This window comes from Ips typographus, linkage group LG15 (genome assembly GCF_016097725.1).
Source record: "Ips typographus isolate SLU linkage group LG15, UJ_Ityp_2.0, whole genome shotgun sequence".
NCBI lineage: Eukaryota > Metazoa > Arthropoda > Insecta > Coleoptera > Curculionidae > Ips > Ips typographus.
This window is the reverse complement of record NC_138436.1, coordinates 272,506-290,307: the sequence shown is the minus strand read 5'-3', so window position 1 is coordinate 290,307 and position 17,802 is coordinate 272,506. Positions and strand designations below refer to the sequence as shown.

Here is a 17,802-nt window from a genome sequence, read left to right as displayed (position 1 = left end):
TGGGCTGTCAAAGTGAAACTTTTACAAATCCTGACGTTCCAGTGCATCCAGACAAATTTTATGCCATAACTCTGTCAGGTGACATTTCTGGAAAAAACATGTCATTTGATAGTTTGTAGAGGACACTCTGTGCTACAACCTGTCAAAAAATCAACTCAACACCTGTCAAACGAACCGAGTTATGGGCTGCCAAAGTGAAACTTTTACAAATCCTGACGTTCCAGTGCATCCAGACAAATTTTTTGTCGTAACTTTGTCAGGTGACATTTCTGGAAAAAACATGTCATTTGACAGTTTGTAGAGGACACTCTGTGCTACAACCTGTCAAAAAAATCAACTCAATACCTGTCAAAATAACCGAGTTATGGACTGTCAAAGTGAAACTTTTACAAATCCTGACGTTCCAGTGCATCCAGACAAATTTTATGCCATAACTCTGTCAGGTGACATTTCTGGAAAAAACATGTCATTTGATAGTTTGTAGAGGACACTCTGTGCTACAACCTGTCAAAAAATCAACTCAACACCTGTCAAACGAACCGAGTTATGGGCTGCCAAAGTGAAACTTTTACAAATCCTGACGTTCCAGTGCATCCAGACAAATTTTTTGTCGTAACTTTGTCAGGTGACATTTCTGGAAAAAACATGTCATTTGACAGTTTGTAGAGGACACTCTGTGCTACAACCTGTCAAAAAAATCAACTCAATACCTGTCAAAATAACCGAGTTATGGGCTGTCAAAGTGAAACTTTTACAAATCCTGACGTTCTAGTGCATCCAGACAAATTTCTTGTCGTAACTCTGTCAGGTGACATTTCTGGCAAAAACATGTTATTTGACAGATTGTAGAGGACACTCTGTGCTACAACCTGTCAAAAAAATCAACTCGAAACCTGTTAAACGAACCGAGTTACGCTTTGTTGAACCTGTTTTAAAGCACTTTTTCCTGTCTTCCACACAGTTTTTAGGTAATATCTCCCTTAAACGACCTTTTAGCGCAAAAATACCCTGATGCAATCTGGTAGAGAATGAAATTTGCTACAACTTTTCTCTTATACACTTTTTTGATATCTGTTCAAATAAGGAAATAAACGAACGTATGGCAACACCGCTGTCCGGCCTTCAACCACCACTCCATTTTGTTAGTCAGGTCCCAGAGTGCCGTGGATGAAAAATCACACAATTTGGCAACACTCTTCCAACTTCCACAGCAAACGCGTGGCAACACTGCCAATACACTGTCACCGCCAACTGTCAATCTGTCAAACGTCCTTATATTTGTTGAATTAGGTTAGGTTAGTTTTACATGTAAATTTTGGGAAATTCAAGGAAATTAGTGGATTTTCAGTGAATGAACGGTTAAGTGATTGTTTAACAGTGTTTTCCCGTACTTTCCGGTGATTTTCCGGGTGTTTTTCTGCGTTTTCAAGCCCAACTTTTGATTTGTTAGGTTAGGTTAGTTTTCCAATATAAACACAACAAAATTGAAGCAAATTAGTGGGTTTTCCAGTGAAATAACGCTTAACGACTGGTTTAGGAGTGTTTTTCAGTGTTTTCCAGTGATTTTCAGTGGTTTTTCCCGGTTTTTGCGTGCAAAATGCAAAATCCTCCAGTGTGGCAGTTCGAGGAACCTCGGGCCACTTTGACCACCAGTAAATACCGGGATTTCGATGGTTTACAGCGTGAAATCGACCGTTTTACCTACACCCATTTGGTAAGTACCCCATTTACGGCACTAGTGCGGTAATTTGCGTTTGTTTTGCTTGGTTTTTGCTGCTTTCGAGTTGCTCGGGTCCAACAAGGCATATGGACCTTCGACCTGTCATCTGTCACCTGTGATATTCCTGAAGTTGAGAATGTGACTGAGTGAGCGTGAAAAGAGCACAGTCTGAACGCTTTTAACTTTCCCTCTTCCCTCTTGAGGGTTTTTTGATGTAAACCAGTTTGTGCATAAAAACTGTAGTGGTTCCGGTTTTTTGCTCACCCTGTACGCAATTTTTTAGATACAATTTTTTGCTTTACACCACTGAAAAGAGCATTTCAAGACGGTTAATTTGAGTGGTTGAACCACTCTGTACATTGGAAAATAACCGAGATACAGGGTGATCAAGTTTCAGACTAGTTTTTGGTGGTTTTTTGCAAATATCTCGAAAACGGTAAGATTAACAATAAAACTGCAAGAATGCAAAATTGTTCCTGATGAACCACTAAACCAGACCACATAACGTTTGAACCTCAATACAGTTGCCTGTATACAGGGTGTGCAAGAGAAGTATGATGATTGTCTATTTTTGCTCACCCTGTACGCAATTTTTTAGATACATTTTTTTGCTTTGCTCCACTGAAAAGAGCAGTTCAAGACGGTTAATTTGAGTGGTTGAACCACTCTGTACGTTGGAAAATAACCGAGATACAGGGTGATCAAGTTTCAGACTAGTTTTTGGTGGTTTTTTGCAAATATCTCGAAAACGGTAAGATTAACAAAAAAACTGCAAGAATGCAAAATTGTTCCTGATGAACCACTAAACCAGACCACGTAACGTTTGAACCTCAATACAGTTGCCAGTATACAGGGTGTGCATGAGAAGTATGATGATTGTCTATTTTTGCTCACCCTGTACGCAATTTTTTAGATACATTTTTTTGCTTTGCTCCACTGAAAAGAGCAGTTCAAGACGGTTAATTTGAGTGGTTGAACCACCCTGTACGTTGGAAAATAACTGAGTTACAGGGTGATCAAGTTTTAAGACTAGTTTTCAGTAAAAAGTGCATACAATTTCAAAATTAGTCAAATTGGCAACGTTGTATCGAAACATTTCAATTCAAATTAAAAAGAATAACAATTTGGCAACGTTGCCTAAATATTAGTGAAAATTGCCTTTTAAAGTTAATTATTGAAAATTTGGAAAAATTAGTCAGTTTGGCAACAGAGCAGGAAATTTTATGCACATCTAGAAAAAAAATTTCAATTTGGCAACGTTGCTAACTTTATTAAATTTAATTAAAAATTAGATAAAATTTCAGTTTGGCAACGTTGCAGCAATTTAATGAAAAATCTGGAAATTTGGGAAAAACGTAAATTCGGCAACACTACAGAAATATAATTGGAAATTTAGGAGAAATTGACAGTTTGGCATCATCGCAGAAATTCAATTTGGAAATTAATCAACATTTGGCAACTTTGCAGCAGTTTAATTGAAAAATCGGAAAAAAATGTAAATTTGGCAATATTGCGATAATTTCATAAAAAATTGGGAAAAGTGTCAGTTTGGCAACATGGCAACGTTGTAGAAAATGTACGACATTAGGAATGTTGAAGAAATTTTATGAAAAATTACGAAAACGTCCATTTGGCAACGTTGCAGCAATTTCAGGGGAAATTAAGAAAATTTGACAACATTGTAGAAACTAGTTTAAAAAATCGGAATAATGTCAATTTGGCAACGTTGCACAACTTTGATTGAAAATGATAAAAGTTTAATTCAAAATCGGAAAAAATAACAATTTGGCAACACTGTAGAAATTTAATAGTAAATTAAGGAAAATGTTAATTTGGCAACGTGGCAGAATTTTGATGACAACGTAACGTAAATTCGCCAACATTGCAGAAATATAATTGGAAATTAGGAAAAATTGACAGTTTGGCATCGTCGCAAAAATGTATTTGAGAATTGCAAAATTTGGCAACGTTGCAGAAAATTTGGCAATGTTCAGAAATTTTTATCGAAAATTACGAAAATGTCAATTTGGCAACGTTGCACTTATTTAATTGAAAAATTAAGGGGAATGATTATGACAGTGTTGTCAATTTAACTGTCAATAAGTCGGTGTAATTTTGACAGTTAAAATGACAAACAAAATTTTGAATTTTCTGTCAAAAATCAGAGTTGAACCTCGTTTTAAAGGGAATTTCCGGTAGATTCCGGAAATGACAGACAAAATGGCGTCCGTTGCCGCCATTTTGAATTTCCTGTCAAAAAACTGAGTTGCACCTTATTTTAAAGAAAGTTTGCCGTAAATTCTAGAAATGACAGACAAAATGGCGTCCATGGCCGCCATTTTGAATTTCCTGTCAAAAATCAGAGTTGCCCCTTATTTTAAAGGAAATTTGCCGTAAATTCAAGAAATGACAGACAAAATGGCGCCCGTGGTCGCCATTTTGAATTTCCTGTCAAAAATCCATGTTGCACCTTATTTTTATTTATTTTTTCTTTTTGTCAAAATTGTTAAAAAGTCAGTTTGGCAACGTTACAGAAATTGCATGAAAAATTAAGAAAATGTCAATTTGGCAACATTGCAGGAATATAATTGAAAAATTTGGGAAAATTGACAGTTTGACAACGTTGCATTTATTTAATTGAAAATTTGGGTTAAAAAAACGTCAATTTGGCAACACTGTAGAAATGTTATGAAAAATTAAGAAAAATGTCAATTTGGCAACATTGCAGGAATATAATTGAAAAATTTGGGAAAATTGACATTTTGACAACGTTGCATTTATTTAATTGAAAAATCGGGGGAAAAAACGTCAATTTGGCAACACTGTAGAAATGTTATGAAAAATTAAGAACAATGTCAATTTGGCAACGTTGCAATTGTTTGATTGAAACATTTTTTGCGTAGGTTGCGGTCGTTATACCCGATTGTCTGCGTCTACCACGTGACCTGGTCGATCCGTTGACAGTTGACAGCGACTACTACAGGGTGGCCAATTTCAATCTGGCCGAGCTGATCGATACGACGTTTTTCAATTGTTTCATCAAAAACGGTAAGTTTTGCACTATTTTCTTACACACCCGGTATATTCGATTCGCCTTAAAAAGTGTCGGATCTGTCAAAATTTATTGTCAAATTTAAACGTCAAAAGTGACATCGGACAGAATGTCTAAAAATAGAATGTTTCCACTTAAAATGTGGAAAATGACAGTTGAAACAAAATGGCGGCTATTACGTCATTCTGACACTAAAAATGTTGACAATGACAGTTGAAACACAAAATGACAGCAATTACGTCATATTGACACTAAAAATGGAAAATGACAGTTGAAACACAAAATGGCATTAATTACGTCATTCTGACACTAAAAATGTGGAATATGGCAGTTGAAACACAAAATGGCGTCAGTTACGTCATTCTGACACTTAAAATATTGAAAATGACAGTTGACACACAAAATGACGGCAATTACGTCATTCTGACACTTGAAATGTGGAAAATAACAGTTGAACCATAAAATGGCAGCAATTACGTCATTTTGACACTTAAAATATTGAAAATGACAGTTGAAACACAAAATGGCAGATATAACGTCATTCTGACACTTAAAATATTGAAAATGACAGTTGAAACACAAAATGGCGTCAGTTACGTCATTCTGACACTTAAAATATTGAAAATGACAGTTGAAACACAAAATGGCGTCAGTTACGTCATTCTGACACTTAAAATATTGAAAATGACAGTTGACACACAAAATGACGGCAATTACGTCATTCTGACACTTGAAATGTGGAAAATGACAGTAAAAACACAAAATGGCGGCAATTACGTCATTCTGACACTTAAAATGTGGAAAATGACAGCAAAAACACAAAATGGCGGCAATTACGTCATTCTGACACTTAAAATATTGAAAATGACAGTTAAAACACAAAATGGCGGCCATTACGTCATTCTGACACTTAAAATGTGGAAAATGACAGTTAAAACACAAAATGGCGGCCATTACGTCATTCTGACACTTAAAATATTGTAAAATGACAGTTAAAACACAAAATAACAGCAATTACGTCATTTTGTCACTTGAAATGTGGAAAATGACAGTTGACACACAAAATGGCGTCAATTACGTCATTCTGATACTTTGGTTTGGTTTCTTTTTTTTTTTGACAGGTGAACTGTCATTGTTGAGCGTTGACAGTCGCATTGACAGTGACAATTGTTGCGCCATTACGTCTGACAGCTGTCTAGTGCTGTCATTGACCAGAGACACGTATCAGAGTTGCGGTTTGGAGGGTCACGTGACACATCTGACGCACCGCAACAAAGACCGATATGGTAAGTGTGACGTATACATTATACAGGGTGACCAAAAGTGCGTTTCAAGAGCTACAAAATGGTATATTGAACCACCCTGTAACTGTCAAAATAACCGAGTTACGGACCGTCAAACGAATGTCAAGAAAATAGTATAGATTCCTTGACAATTTGGTGTTTTACTAAATTGTCAAGAAGAATTTATTCTTTTCATGAAATTTGACACTTCAAACAAGAATATCACATTTTTTTATTTTTCTTGACAATTTGGCGAATATCATTCAATTGTCAAGAAAAAAATGTTTTTAAAATTTATAAAAAAAAAAATAATTTTTTCTTGACAATTTGGTGTTTTACTAAATTGTCAAGAAGAATTGGTTCTTTTCATGAAATTTGGCACTTAAAAGAAGAATAACAAATTTTTCTATTTTTCTTGACAAATTGGCGAATTTCATTAATTTGTCAAGAAAAAAGTTTTTTTTTTTCAAAATTAGCTCTAAAAACTGGTTTAAGCAAAAATAATCATTTTTTCTTGACAATTTGGTGTTTTACTAAATTGTCAAGCAGAATTTGTTTTTTTTCTTGAAAATTGGCACTTAAAACAAGAATATCAATTTTTTTTATTTTTCTTGACAAATTGGCGAATTTCATTAATTTGTCAAGAAAAAAGGTTTTTTTTTCAAAATTAGCTCTGAAAGCTAATTTAAGCAAAAATAATAATTTTTTTTGTTGACAATTTGGTGTTTCACTAAATTGGCAAGAAGAATCTGTTTTTCCTTGAAAATTGTCACTTAAAATAAGAATAACACATTTTTTTATTTTTCTTGACACATTGGCGAATTTCATTAAATTGTCAAGAAAAAAAATGTTTTTTTTTTTCAAAATTAACTTTAAAAACTGGTTTAAGCAAAAATAATTTTTTCTTGACAATTTGATGTTTTACTAAATTTTCAAGAAGAATTTGTTTTTTTTCTTGAAATTTGGCACTTAAAACAAGAATATCACATTTTTTTATTTTTCTTGACAACTTAGCAAATTTCATTCATTTGTCAAGAAAAAATGTTTTTTTTTTCAAAATTAGCTCTAAAAACTGGTTTAAGTAAAAATAATAATTTTTTTCTTGACAATTTGTTGTTTTACTAAATTGTCAAGAAGAATTTGTTTTTTTCTTGAAAATTGGCACTTAAAACATGAATATCACATTTTTTTATTTTTTTTGACAATTTGGCAAATTTCATTCATTTGTCAAGAAAAAATGTTTTTTTTTTAAATTAGCTCCAAAAACTGGTTTAAATGAAAAAATTATAATTTTTTTTGTTGACAATTTGGTGTTTTACTAAATTGTCAAAAAGAATTCGTTTTTTTTTTCTTGAAAATTGCCACTTAAAACAAAAATATCCGTTTTTTTTATTTTCCATGACAAATTGGCGAATTTCATTCATTTGTCAAGAAGAAACGTTTTTATTTCAAAATTAGCTCTAAAAACTGGTTTAAGCAAAAATAATAATTTTTTCTTGACAATTTGGTGTTTTACTAAATTGTCAAGAAGAATTTGTTTTTTTCTTGAAAATTGACACTTAAAACAAGAATATCACATTTTTTTATTTTTCTTGACAAATTAGCGAATTTCATTAATTTGACAAGAAAAATGTTTTTATTTCAAAACTAGCTTTAAAAACTAGTTACACAAAAATTATAATTTTTTTGACAATTTGGTATTTTACTAAATTGTCAAGAATTTGTTTTTTTCTTGAAAATTGGCATTTAAAACATGCATATCACATTTTCTCATTTTTCTTGACAAATTGGCGAATTCCATTAATTTGTCAAGAAAAATGTATTTTTTTTTCAAAATTAGCTCTAAAAACTGGTTTAAGCAAAAATAATATTTTTTTCTTGACAATTTGGTGTTTTACTAAATTGTCAAGAAGAATTGATTTTTTTCTTGAAAATTGGCATTTAAAACATGAATATCACATTTTTTTTATTTTTCTTGACAAATTGGCGAATTTCATTTATTGTCAAGAAAAAATGTTTTTTTTTTTCAAAATTAGCTCTAAAAACTGGTTTAAGCTAAAATAATTATTTTTTCTTCACAATTTGGTGCGTTTTACTAAATTGTCAAGAAGAATTGATTTTTTTCTTGAAAATTGGCATTTAAAACATGAATATCACATTTTTTTATTTTTTCTTGACAAATTGGCGAATTTCATTAATTTGTCAAGAAAAAAGGTTTTTTTTTCAAAATTAGCTCTGAAAGCTAATTTAAGCAAAAATAATAATTTTTTTTGTTGACAATTTGGTGTTTCACTAAATTGGCAAGAAGAATCTGTTTTTCCTTGAAAATTGTCACTTAAAATAAGAATAACACATTTTTTTATTTTTCTTGACACATTGGCGAATTTCATTAAATTGTCAAGAAAAAAAATGTTTTTTTTTTCAAAATTAACTTTAAAAACTGGTTTAAGCAAAAATAATTTTTTCTTGACAATTTGATGTTTTACTAAATTTTCAAGAAGAATTTGTTTTTTTTCTTGAAATTTGGCACTTAAAACATGAATATCACATTTTTTTATTTTTCTTGACAACTTAGCAAATTTCATTCATTTGTCAAGAAAAAATGTTTTTTTTTTTCAAAATTAGCTCTAAAAACTGGTTTAAGTAAAAATAATAATTTTTTTCTTGACAATTTGTTGTTTTACTAAATTGTCAAGAAGAATTTGTTTTTTCCTTGAAAATTGTCACTTAAAATAAGAATAACACATTTTTTTATTTTTCTTGACACATTGGCGAATTTCATTAAATTGTCAAGAAAAAAAATGTTTTTTTTTTCAAAATTAACTTTAAAAACTGGTTTAAGCAAAAATAATTTTTTCTTGACAATTTGATGTTTTACTAAATTTTCAAGAAGAATTTGTTTTTTTTCTTGAAATTTGGCACTTAAAACAAGAATATCACATTTTTTTATTTTTCTTGACAACTTAGCAAATTTCATTCATTTGTCAAGAAAAAATGTTTTTTTTTTCAAAATTAGCTCTAAAAACTGGTTTAAGTAAAAATAATAATTTTTTTCTTGACAATTTGTTGTTTTACTAAATTGTCAAGAAGAATTTGTTTTTTTCTTGAAAATTGGCACTTAAAACATGAATATCACATTTTTTTATTTTTTTTGACAATTTGGCAAATTTCATTCATTTGTCAAGAAAAAATGTTTTTTTTTTAAATTAGCTCCAAAAACTGGTTTAAATGAAAAAATTATAATTTTTTTTGTTGACAATTTGGTGTTTTACTAAATTGTCAAAAAGAATTCGTTTTTTTTTCTTGAAAATTGCCACTTAAAACAAAAATATCCGTTTTTTTTATTTTCCATGACAAATTGGCGAATTTCATTCATTTGTCAAGAAGAAACGTTTTTATTTCAAAATTAGCTCTAAAAACTGGTTTAAGCAAAAATAATAATTTTTTCTTGACAATTTGGTGTTTTACTAAATTGTCAAGAAGAATTTGTTTTTTTCTTGAAAATTGACACTTAAAACAAGAATATCACATTTTTTTATTTTTCTTGACAAATTAGCGAATTTCATTAATTTGACAAGAAAAATGTTTTTATTTCAAAACTAGCTTTAAAAACTAGTTACACAAAAATTATAATTTTTTTGACAATTTGGTATTTTACTAAATTGTCAAGAATTTGTTTTTTTCTTGAAAATTGGCATTTAAAACATGCATATCACATTTTCTCATTTTTCTTGACAAATTGGCGAATTCCATTAATTTGTCAAGAAAAATGTATTTTTTTTTCAAAATTAGCTCTAAAAACTGGTTTAAGCAAAAATAATATTTTTTTCTTGACAATTTGGTGTTTTACTAAATTGTCAAGAAGAATTGATTTTTTTCTTGAAAATTGGCACTTATAACAAGAATATCACATTTTGTTATTTTTCTTGACAATTTGACAAATATCATTTAATTGTCAAGAAAAAATGTTTTTTTTTTTCAAAATTAGCTCTAAAAACTGGTTTAAGCAAAAATAATAATTTTTTTCTTGACAATTTGGTGTTTTACTAAATTGTCAAGAAGAATTTGTTTTTTCTTGAAAATTGGCACTTAAAACAAGAATTTCAAATTTTTTTATTTTTCTTGACAACTTAGCAAATTTCATTCATTTGTCAAGAAAAAACGTTTTTTTTTTCAAAATTAGCTCTAAAAACTGGTTTAAGTAAAAATAATAATTTTTTTCTTGACAATTTGTTGTTTTACTAAATTGTCAAGAAGAATTTGTTTTTTTCTTGAAAATTGGCACTGAAAACATGAATATCACATTTTTTAATTTTTTTTGACAATTTGGCAAATTTCATTCATTTGTCAAGAAAAAATGTTTTTTTTTTAAATTAGCTCCAAAAACTGGTTTAAATGAAAAAATTATAATATTTTTTGTTGACAATTTGGTGTTTTACTAAATTGTCAAAAATAATTCGTTTTTTTTTCTTGAAAATTGCCACTTAAAACAAAAATATCCGTTTTTTTTATTTTTCGTGACAATTTGGCGAATTTCATTAATTTGTCAAAAAAAAATGTTTTTTTTTTTCAAAATTGGCTTTAAAAACTAGTAACTGTCAAGAAAATTAATTTTAATCTTTGCTTTTGAAATTAAAAGCGAAATGAGCGACGTTGCCAAATTTTCCAGTGGTCCACGTCGAACTGAAGGGCGGCGGCGAGCGCACGCGTAAAGCGTTGGCCACGTTGCCACGTTTCGCGGTGATCGTGAGCTGGCAATCGCGCAACCGTCGCGACGTTTGTCCGTCCAGCGTTGCCAAACACTTGGCGGGGCGCGGTTACGCCGTCACGCTGGCAACGCCGCATTTTCGTAGCCACGTGACCTATTCGGTGCCCGCGGCCTGTCAATTGGACGACGACGTGACGTCGTTTGTGGATTTTGCCGAGTGGCTGGGCGTGGTCGCTGTGGACGGGACGTTTGGCAACGCCGCCGATTACGTCAACAGCGTGGACGGGGAGGAGGGAACGATGGGACCAATCAGGGTGATGGTGTGGCGCGGTTTTTACCGTTACAACGCCGTCGCGGATCTGTTGCGACTGGTTCGGTGAGTGTTGTATTGTCAAGAAAAACGATTTTTCTTGACAGTTTGGCAAAAAAAAAAATTAAATATTATATTTTTCTTGACAATTTGGTGGAGGAGTTATTGTTTCATTAAAATGTCAAGAAAAATCATTTTTTCTTGACAATTTGGTGGAGGAACCATATTTTCATTAAAATGTCAAGAAAAATCAAATGTCAAGGAAATTAGTTTTTCTTGACAATTTAGCAAAAAAAAAAAATTAATTATTAAAAATATAATATTTTCTTGGCAGCTTGGTGGAGGAGTCATATTTTCATTAAAATGTCAAGAAAAATGTTTTTTTTTTTTGACAATTTGGCAAAAAAAATAAATATTATATTTTTCTTGACAGTTTGGTGGAGAAGCCATATTTAATTGAAACGTAAAAAAAAATCGTTTATCTTGACAATTTGGCAAAAAAAAATTAATTATTAAAAATATATTTTTCTTAACAGTTTGATGAAGGAGCGACATTTTTCTAAACTGTCAAGAAAAATCAATTTATCACTGTTTCTTGACAATTTGGTGGAGGAACCATATTTTCATTAAAATGTCAAGAAAAATCGTTTTCCTTGACAACTTAGCAAACAAAATTTAAATATGATATTTTCCTTGACAATTTGGTGGAGGAGCCATTGTTTCATTAAAATGTCAAGAAAAATCGTTTTTCTTGGCAACTTGGCAAACAAAATTTAAATATGATACTTTTCTTGACAATTTGGTGTAGGAGCCATTGTTTCATTAAAATGACTAGAAAAATCATTTTTTCTTGACAATTTGGTGGAGGAACCATATTTTCATTAAAATGTCAAGAAAAATCGTTTTTCTTGACAACTTGGCAAACAAAATTTAAATATGATATTTTTCTTGGCAATTTGGTGGAGGATCCATTGTTTCATTAAAATGACTAGAAAAATCATTTTTATTCTTGACAATTTGGTGGAGGAGCCATATTTTCATTAAAATTTCAAGTAAAATAGTTTTCCTTGATAATTTGACAAAAAAATTTAAATATTATATTTTTCTCGACAGTTTGGTGGAGAAGCCATTTTTGTTAAAATGTCAAAAGAAATTGTTTATCTTGACAATTTGGCAAAAAAATTTAATTATGATATTTTTCTTGGCAATTTGGTGGAGGAGCTATTGTTTTCATTAAAATGTCAAGAAAAATCGTTTTTCTTGAAAATTTGGTAAAAAAAAATTTATTATTAAAAATATTATATTTTCTTGGCAATTTGGTGGAGGAGCCATATTTTCATTAAAATGTCAAAAAAAATCCTTTTTTTTTGGAGAATTTGGCCAAAAATTTAAATATTCTATTTTTTTTGACAATTTGGTGGAGAAGTCATATTTAATTAAAATGTCAAAAAATATAATATATAATATTTATTTTTCTTGAAAGTTTGGTGGAGGAGCCATATTTTCATTAAAATGTCAAGAAAAATCGTTTTTCTTGAAAATTTGGTAAAAGAAAATTAATTATTAAAAATATTATATTTTCTTGGCAATTTGGTGGAGGAGCCATATTTTCATTAAAATGTCAGGAAAAAATAATTTTTCTTGACAGTTTGGGGGAGAAACTTTCATCAAAATGTCAAGAATAACAGTTTTTCTAGACAGTTTGTCAAAAAAAAAAAATTATATTTTCTTGGCAGTTTGGTGGAGGAGCCATATTTTCATTAAAATGTCAAGAAAAATTGTTTTTCTTGAAAATTTGGCAAAAGAAAATTAATTATTAAAAATATTATATTTTCTTGACAGTTTGGTGGAGAAGCCATTTTTCATTAAAATGTCAGGAAAAATAGTTTTTTTTTGACAACTTGGCAAAAAAAATGTCATTATATTTTTCTTGACTGTTTGGTGGAGGAGTCATATTTTTATTAAAATGTCAAGAAAAATCGTTTTTCTTGACAATTGGGCAAAAAAATAATGTTTTTTTTTTTTGACAATTTGTTGAAGGAGCCATATTTTCATTAAATTGTCAAGAAAAATCGTTTATCTTCGCTACTTGACAAAAAAAATGTAAATATTATATTTTTCTTGACATTTTGGTAGACCAGCCATAATTTTATTGAAATGTCAAGATAAATCGTTTTTCTTGATAATTTGTCAAAAAAAAATTAAATATGATATTTTTCTTGACAGTTTGGTGGAGGAGCCATATTTTCATTAAAATGTCAAGAAAAATCAATTTTTTCTCCATAATTAGTACTAAAAACAAGTGAACTTGATAGTTTGGCGGAGGAGCCTTATTTTCACTAAACTGCCAAGAAAAATCAATTTTTTTGTTAAAATTTGTACTAAAAACAAGTGAAAGAAAAATATTAAATTTTTCTTGACAGTTTGGTAGAGGAGCTCTAATTTCACTAAACTGTCAAGAAAAATCATTTTTTTTCTTAAAATTAGTACTAAAAACAAGTGAAAGGAAAATTTTAAAATTTTCTTGACAATTTGGCGAAGGAGTCGTAATTCATTAAAATTGTCAAGAAAAAATTTATTTATTTATAAAAACAAACTTAAAAAAAAAAATCCCATTAATTTGGTGGATGCGTAGTAATTCGTCAAAATTGTCAAGAAAAATCAATTTATTTTTGAAAATTAACACGAGTTATCGTTTTCTTGACAATGTGGCGGAGGCGTCGTAATTCGAGGAAATTTGTCAAGAAAAATCAATTTTTACAGAAAATGAGTACCAAAAAGTAAGTATGTATGCCAAAGTTTTGACATTAGAAAAATGTCAAAAGTTTGGCATACATACTTGACAATTTTGCTAAATTACGACTCCGCCGTCAAATTGTCAAGAAAAATATTTTTTTTTTGTAAAATGAGTATCAAAACCACGAATGTCAAACTTAATATATTTTTCTTGACAATATTGGTGTTTTACTAAATTGTCAAGAAGAATTTTTTTTTCCTGAAAATGAGCACTTGAAACAAGAATATCACATTTTATTATTTTTCTTGACAATTTGGTGAAAGAAAATTAATTTGTCAAGAACAAATTGTTTTTTTTTAATTAGCTCTAAAAATTAATTTAAGGTAAATTACGACTCCTCCGTCAAATTGTCGAGAAAAATCAATTTTCCTAAAAATAAGCACCAAACAGAGAATGTCAAATTTTTGATATTTTTCTTGACAGTTTTGCTAAATTACGGCTTTGCCGTCAAATGGTCAAGAAAAATCAATTTTCTTAAAAACAACCACCAAAAACCAAAATGTTAATTTTTTTATGTTTTTCTTGACAAATTGGCGAAAAAAAGTAATTCGTTAAAATTGTCAAGAAAAATCAAAAATCAAGAATGCCAAGTTGTTGACATTTTTCTTGACAATTTTGATGTACGACTCTTCCGTGAAATTGTCAAAAAAAATCAATTTGTTTTTGAAAATAAGCTAAAATAAAAATTAACGTTTTCTTGACAATTTGGCTGAAGCACCGTAATTCGAGGAAATTGTCAAGAAAAATCAATTTATTATTGAAAATGAGCACTAAAAACATATTAACGTTTTCTTGACAATTTGGCGGAGCCGCCGTAATTCGTCACAATCGTCTAGAAAAAACAATTTATTTTTGAAAATGAACACTAAAAATTAATCAAAAATAAAAATTTACGTTTTCTTGACAATTTGGCGGAGGCGCCGTAATTCGAGGAAATTGTCAAGAAAAATCAATTTTCTTGAAAACAACAACCAAAATGGCAATTTTTTTATATTTTTCTTGACCAGTTGGCGAAAAAAAAACAATTTGTTAAAATTGTCAAGAAAAATCTATTTTTCCTAAAAATAAATTCCAAAAACCATAAATATCAAATTTTTGATATTTTTCTTGACAATTTTGCTAAATTAAGACTCCTCTGTTACCAAAAACACAATATTGTAAAATTTTTTATATAATTCTTGACAATTTTTGGTAAATTACGGTTTTTCCGTTAAACTGTCAAGAAAAATTAATTTTCTTAAAAACAACCTCCAAAAAGGAAAATGTCAAATTTTTTTATTTTTTTCTTGACAATTTTACTAAATTACACATTCACATTCACCATTTTTAATATCTTTCTTGACAATTTTGCTAAATTAAAACTCCTCCGTCAAATTGTCAAGAAAAATCAATTTTCCAAAATAAACCACCAAAACCAAAGAATGACAAAATTTTCATATTTTTCTTGACAATTTGGTGGAAGAGTCATATTTTTATTAAAATGTTAAGAAAAATCGTTTTTCTTGACAGTTTGATGGAGGAGCCATATTTGCATTAAAATGTCAAGAAAAATAGTTTTTCTTGACAATTTGTCAAAAAAAAAAATAATAATAAAAATGTTATATTTTTTTGACAGTTTGTTGGAGGAGTCATATTTTCATAAAAATGTCACGAAAAGTCTTTTTTTTTGACAATTGGGCAAAAAAATAAAAAATATTTTTTTTGACAATTTGTTGAAGGAGCTATATTTTCATTAAATTGTCAAGAAAAATCGTTTATCTTCGCTACTTGACAAAAAAAAATTTTAATATTATATTTTTCTTGACAATTTGGTAGACGAGCCATATTTTTATTAAAATGTCAAGATAAATCGTTTTTCTTGATAATTTGTCAAAAAAAATTAAATATGATATTTTTCTTGACAGTTTGGTGGAGGAGCCATATTTTCATTAAAGTGTCAAGAGAAATCAATTTTTTCTCCATAATTAGTTTTAAAAACAAGTGACAGGAAAAAATAATTTTTTCTTGATAGTTTGGTGGAGGAGCCTTAATTTCACTAAACTGTCAAGAAAATCAATTTTTTTCTTAAAATTAGTACTAAAAACAAGTGAAAGGAAAATATTACATTTTTCTTGACAGTTTGGTGGAGGAGCCTTAATTTCACTAAACTGTCAAGAAAAATTAGTTTTTTCCTTAAAATTAGTACTAAAAACAAGTGTAAGGAAAATATTAAATTTTTCTTGTCAATTTGGCGGAGGCGTCGTAATTCATTAAAATTGTCAAGAAAAAAAATTATTTATTTATAAAAACAAACTTAAAAAAAAAATTCCCATCAATTTGGTGGATGCGTCGTGATTTGTCAAGAAAAATCAATTTATTTTTGAAAATGAACACAAGTTATCGTTTTCTTGACAATGTGGCGGAGGCGTCGTAATTCAAGGAAAATTGTCAAGAAAAAACAATGTTTTGCAGAGAGTACGGCAAAAAGGAAGGAAAAGCGTGGACGGTTGCCTACACTCAAGGATTTAGCGATGCGCCAATTGTGGAAGGCCGCGACGAGCAAAACTTCTTGACAAATGGCGACAACGGAAATTTGTACATTTTCCAAAACGATCAGTGTTTTTTGTGTAAATTGCGCTGTTCGGTTAAACGGTTGAAATAAAACTTACAAAAAAAACTGATTTTTTTTTATCCAATTTTCTTGACAAAATGGCAAAAAAAAAGCAATTTGTCATAAAATTCGTTTATTTTTCCTGAAAATGATACCGAAAATAATTATGGTAGTAATTAGATGCATAATTGGTAGCAGGTGTTAAAACAATAGTTTTACGGTTTGGGCCTACTATACTCGAGTCAGGATGAAACCGATGTGCCGCAATATCTGGCCGGGCGCGTGTTAAAGTAATCCACAGTTAGGAGGCGCCACCTGGAAGAATCTTGGACGTTCGATGCAAATCGCGAAACGTCATTCTAGAACGTGGTTTGCGAATATAAAAGAAGCGGTAGTAGTTAGTTAGTTAGAGAGTGTAGTAGTAGTGAATTTGGGAACGCGGTAAAGTTTAAATAGCGGAGTAATTGTGGAATTGTAGTAGTGTTTTTGGTAGCTGAATTAATTGTTGTACGGAGTGTTTTGAAGTATTAATAAATTTATTAATTGTTGAGTTAAACTGACTTTGTGTGAACCCACGGGAAAATCGTAACAATTGGTGTCAGAAGTGGGATCAGACTTTAGTGCGACGTGAATTGGAACTAAACTTCGGGTTAGAGACTTGTGTTCAGAACCGGACTAGAGATTTTCGGAACAGTGGTGTGTTAAATTTATTTTATGCCAATAACAAGACGTCAAAGTGCAAACATGGAGGCCCAACTTGCAGCTATTATGGCAATGCTTGGAAAACAAGAAGAGATTCGACAGCAAGACAAGGAAGAACAAGAAAGAATGAGACAAAGAAGAAGATAGAGAGCGGCAAGAAAAGCGTAACGAAGAAATATTGAACGTTCTAGCGGGGACCAAAACAGAAATCCAAGAGTATGTAACCCATAGTCTTAAAAAGATGGAGTGTGATGTTGAGGAAAAATTAAAGGATGTTCGGGAAGACATTAATAAAATTCAGAATGACGTTGAGATAAAGCTACGCGACTTAGAGCAGAAATTTGACAGCAGAGGAGCCAACTCTACAGTGATCACCGGAAACAAGATCAAGCCTCCCACATACGACGGTCAAACTTCATGGGCAACGTACCAACTCCAATTTGAGGCCGCTGCAAATGCAAATCGATGGAGTAACGAGGAAAAGGCTGTAGCACTGGTGGTGGCATTACGAGGACCTGCATTGGAGCTGTTACAGACTCTGCCTATCGCCCAACAAAGCAACTATGAAGCATTAGTAGCTGCATTAGAACGTCGTTATGGGGATCAACATAAGAAAGGACTGTATCGAACGCAATTAATG

The 17,802-nt window shown here is 30.4% G+C and overlaps 1 protein-coding gene across 3 annotated transcripts in view; it reads left to right on the top strand.

The window, feature by feature from the left end:
* LOC145738161 (ribonuclease P protein subunit p40-like) overlaps nt 1–17,802 on the top strand; it is a 58,330-nt gene that overhangs the window by 3,091 nt on the left and 37,437 nt on the right. Inside the window, exons 2-6 of one of the 3 annotated variants that reach the window (XM_081993025.1) lie at nt 1,571–1,714; nt 4,624–4,768; nt 5,894–6,058; nt 10,725–11,139; nt 16,322–16,588. In XM_081993025.1, coding sequence (XP_081849151.1) covers nt 1,571–1,714; nt 4,624–4,768; nt 5,894–6,058; nt 10,725–11,139; nt 16,322–16,511 — 1,059 coding nt within the window. In that variant the 3' untranslated portion in view covers nt 16,512–16,588. Of the gene's footprint in view, nt 1–1,570; nt 1,715–4,623; nt 4,769–5,893; nt 6,059–10,724; nt 11,140–16,321; nt 16,589–17,802 lie in introns of those variants that run through there. The other 2 variants (XM_081993026.1, XM_081993027.1) reach the window with 2 other exon arrangements.